The sequence below is a fragment of the Dipodomys merriami genome, unplaced genomic scaffold, assembly GCF_024711535.1.
Source record: "Dipodomys merriami isolate MVZ:Mamm:240054 unplaced genomic scaffold, mDipMer1.0.p SCAF_3, whole genome shotgun sequence".
Lineage (NCBI taxonomy): Eukaryota > Metazoa > Chordata > Mammalia > Rodentia > Heteromyidae > Dipodomys > Dipodomys merriami.
This window is the reverse complement of record NW_027204492.1, coordinates 656069-657521: the sequence shown is the minus strand read 5'-3', so window position 1 is coordinate 657521 and position 1453 is coordinate 656069. Positions and strand designations below refer to the sequence as shown.

At 40.6% G+C, this 1453-nt stretch overlaps 1 protein-coding gene across 1 annotated transcript; it reads right to left on the bottom strand.

Annotated features, from left to right (window-relative positions):
* Window positions 1-331: 331 nt before the first annotated feature.
* On the bottom strand, window positions 332-1453 carry Cmc4 (C-X9-C motif containing 4). The gene is made up of 2 exons (XM_070039440.1): window positions 1392-1453; window positions 332-672 (listed from the first exon to the last, which is right to left on the bottom strand). Exons 1-2 carry the CDS (start codon window positions 1447-1449, stop codon window positions 527-529), a joined length of 204 nt encoding a protein of 67 aa, XP_069895541.1. The 5' UTR covers window positions 1450-1453; the 3' UTR covers window positions 332-526.

Here is a 1453-nt window from a genome sequence, read left to right as displayed (position 1 = left end):
AGTCCGTGAGACCCTTATCTCCAATTAAACATCAGAAAACCAGAAGTGGCGCTGTGGCTCAAGTGGTAGAGCACTGGCCTTGAGCTGAAGAACTCAGGGACAATGCCTAAGCCCAGAGTTCAAACCCCACAACTGACAAAAAAAATTCTCTTGGGCTGGGAATGTGGCTTAGTGGTAGAGGTTCAATTCCTCAGTACCGTATAAATAGAAGAGGCAGGAAGAGGTCCTGTAGCTCAAGTGGTAGTGTTAGCCTTGAGGAAACGCATCTCAGGGACAGTGCCCAGGCCCTAAGTTCAAGCCCCAGGACTGGCAAAAAAAAAAATTTGAACAGTTTTATTTTAGCAGCTCAGTTTTATTACATTCTACATGTCTTTTAACATATTTATATTTCTGCCCCTGCATAGGTGGCATACTCGTAGTTGGCCTTTTCATTTGATATTCGCTGCTACTTGGCCTGAAGAAAGTCGGAAGTTTAAATAAAATGTGCTTGGTGGAAACAGAGCAGCATTTCTTTTCCAGCAGAACTTTACTTCGATCCAGACTTCAGTGTCAAGTTTTCTTCTTCTTTCTCAAATCCTGAACAGACCAGAGATCTTCCCTTCGGGTATCGAGCACAACACTTACGTAGTTCTTGGATGACAGTCTGACACTTCAATTCATTGTAGTTGTTGGCTGGAAAAATAGGCACATTCTAGTCATGATCTCACAGGACTAAGAAGACTCAAGGAGGTTTAGATAAAGCCTTTCTCACCCCTTTTGACTTCCAGTAGTTATGTAACTGGAAGAGAGGAGATACACTCAAGTCCACTGAACTCTTTCTCAGGAGGCCAGTTGGCAAGAAAAGTATGACTTACAAAGTAGTTGGAAGCTATGTTAAAATAGATTTCCCTTTTCCTTTAAGGTAGCATGCCCTTTTCCAGCATGCCCTTTGTGATTTTCGTAATGAGAAAAAAAAAGACACATAGCCCCATTATTTATCTACAGTTTAAGCTGATGGTTGGACTTTTCCTATCATGTCCATCAGCTAATGGCAAACCACTTGAGGGTCAAATTTAGACCCCCCATTTTTACACTGGAGGTAAAAATGGCTTTTAGATTTTGAACGGGTTATAAATACATACACAGGGAAAGAAGCCTGAAACTTCACTAATTAACCAGCAAAAAGCAGGTAATAGAGGCTCAACTGGTACATTTTTGGCCTTGAGTGAAAAAAAAAACAAGCAAGAGTGAGATGTCCTGAGTTCAAGCCCCAGTACAAGCCCAAACAGCAACACCAAAAAAATCTGCAATTCTATTTTTACCTCAGTCAGCAATAAGTTGCTGATAAGAGAATAAGTGGTCTCTTATAGTTCCCACAGTCAAAAAATATTTAAAAACATTTTACATACTACCTTGTAAACATTTCTGTATTTCACAGGCTTGTTTCTGGCATGGATCCTTTGGCAGCATATTC

Excerpts from the sequence above, each read along its gene's own strand:
- Cmc4 (XM_070039440.1), bottom strand. The coding sequence starts at position 1,449 with ATGCTGCCAAAGGATCCATGCCAGAAACAAGCCTGTGAAATACAGAAA. Across the intron at positions 673-1,391 it reads AATACAGAAATGTTTACAAG|CCAACAACTACAATGAATTG; the intron begins GTAGTATGTAAA and ends CTATTTTTCCAG.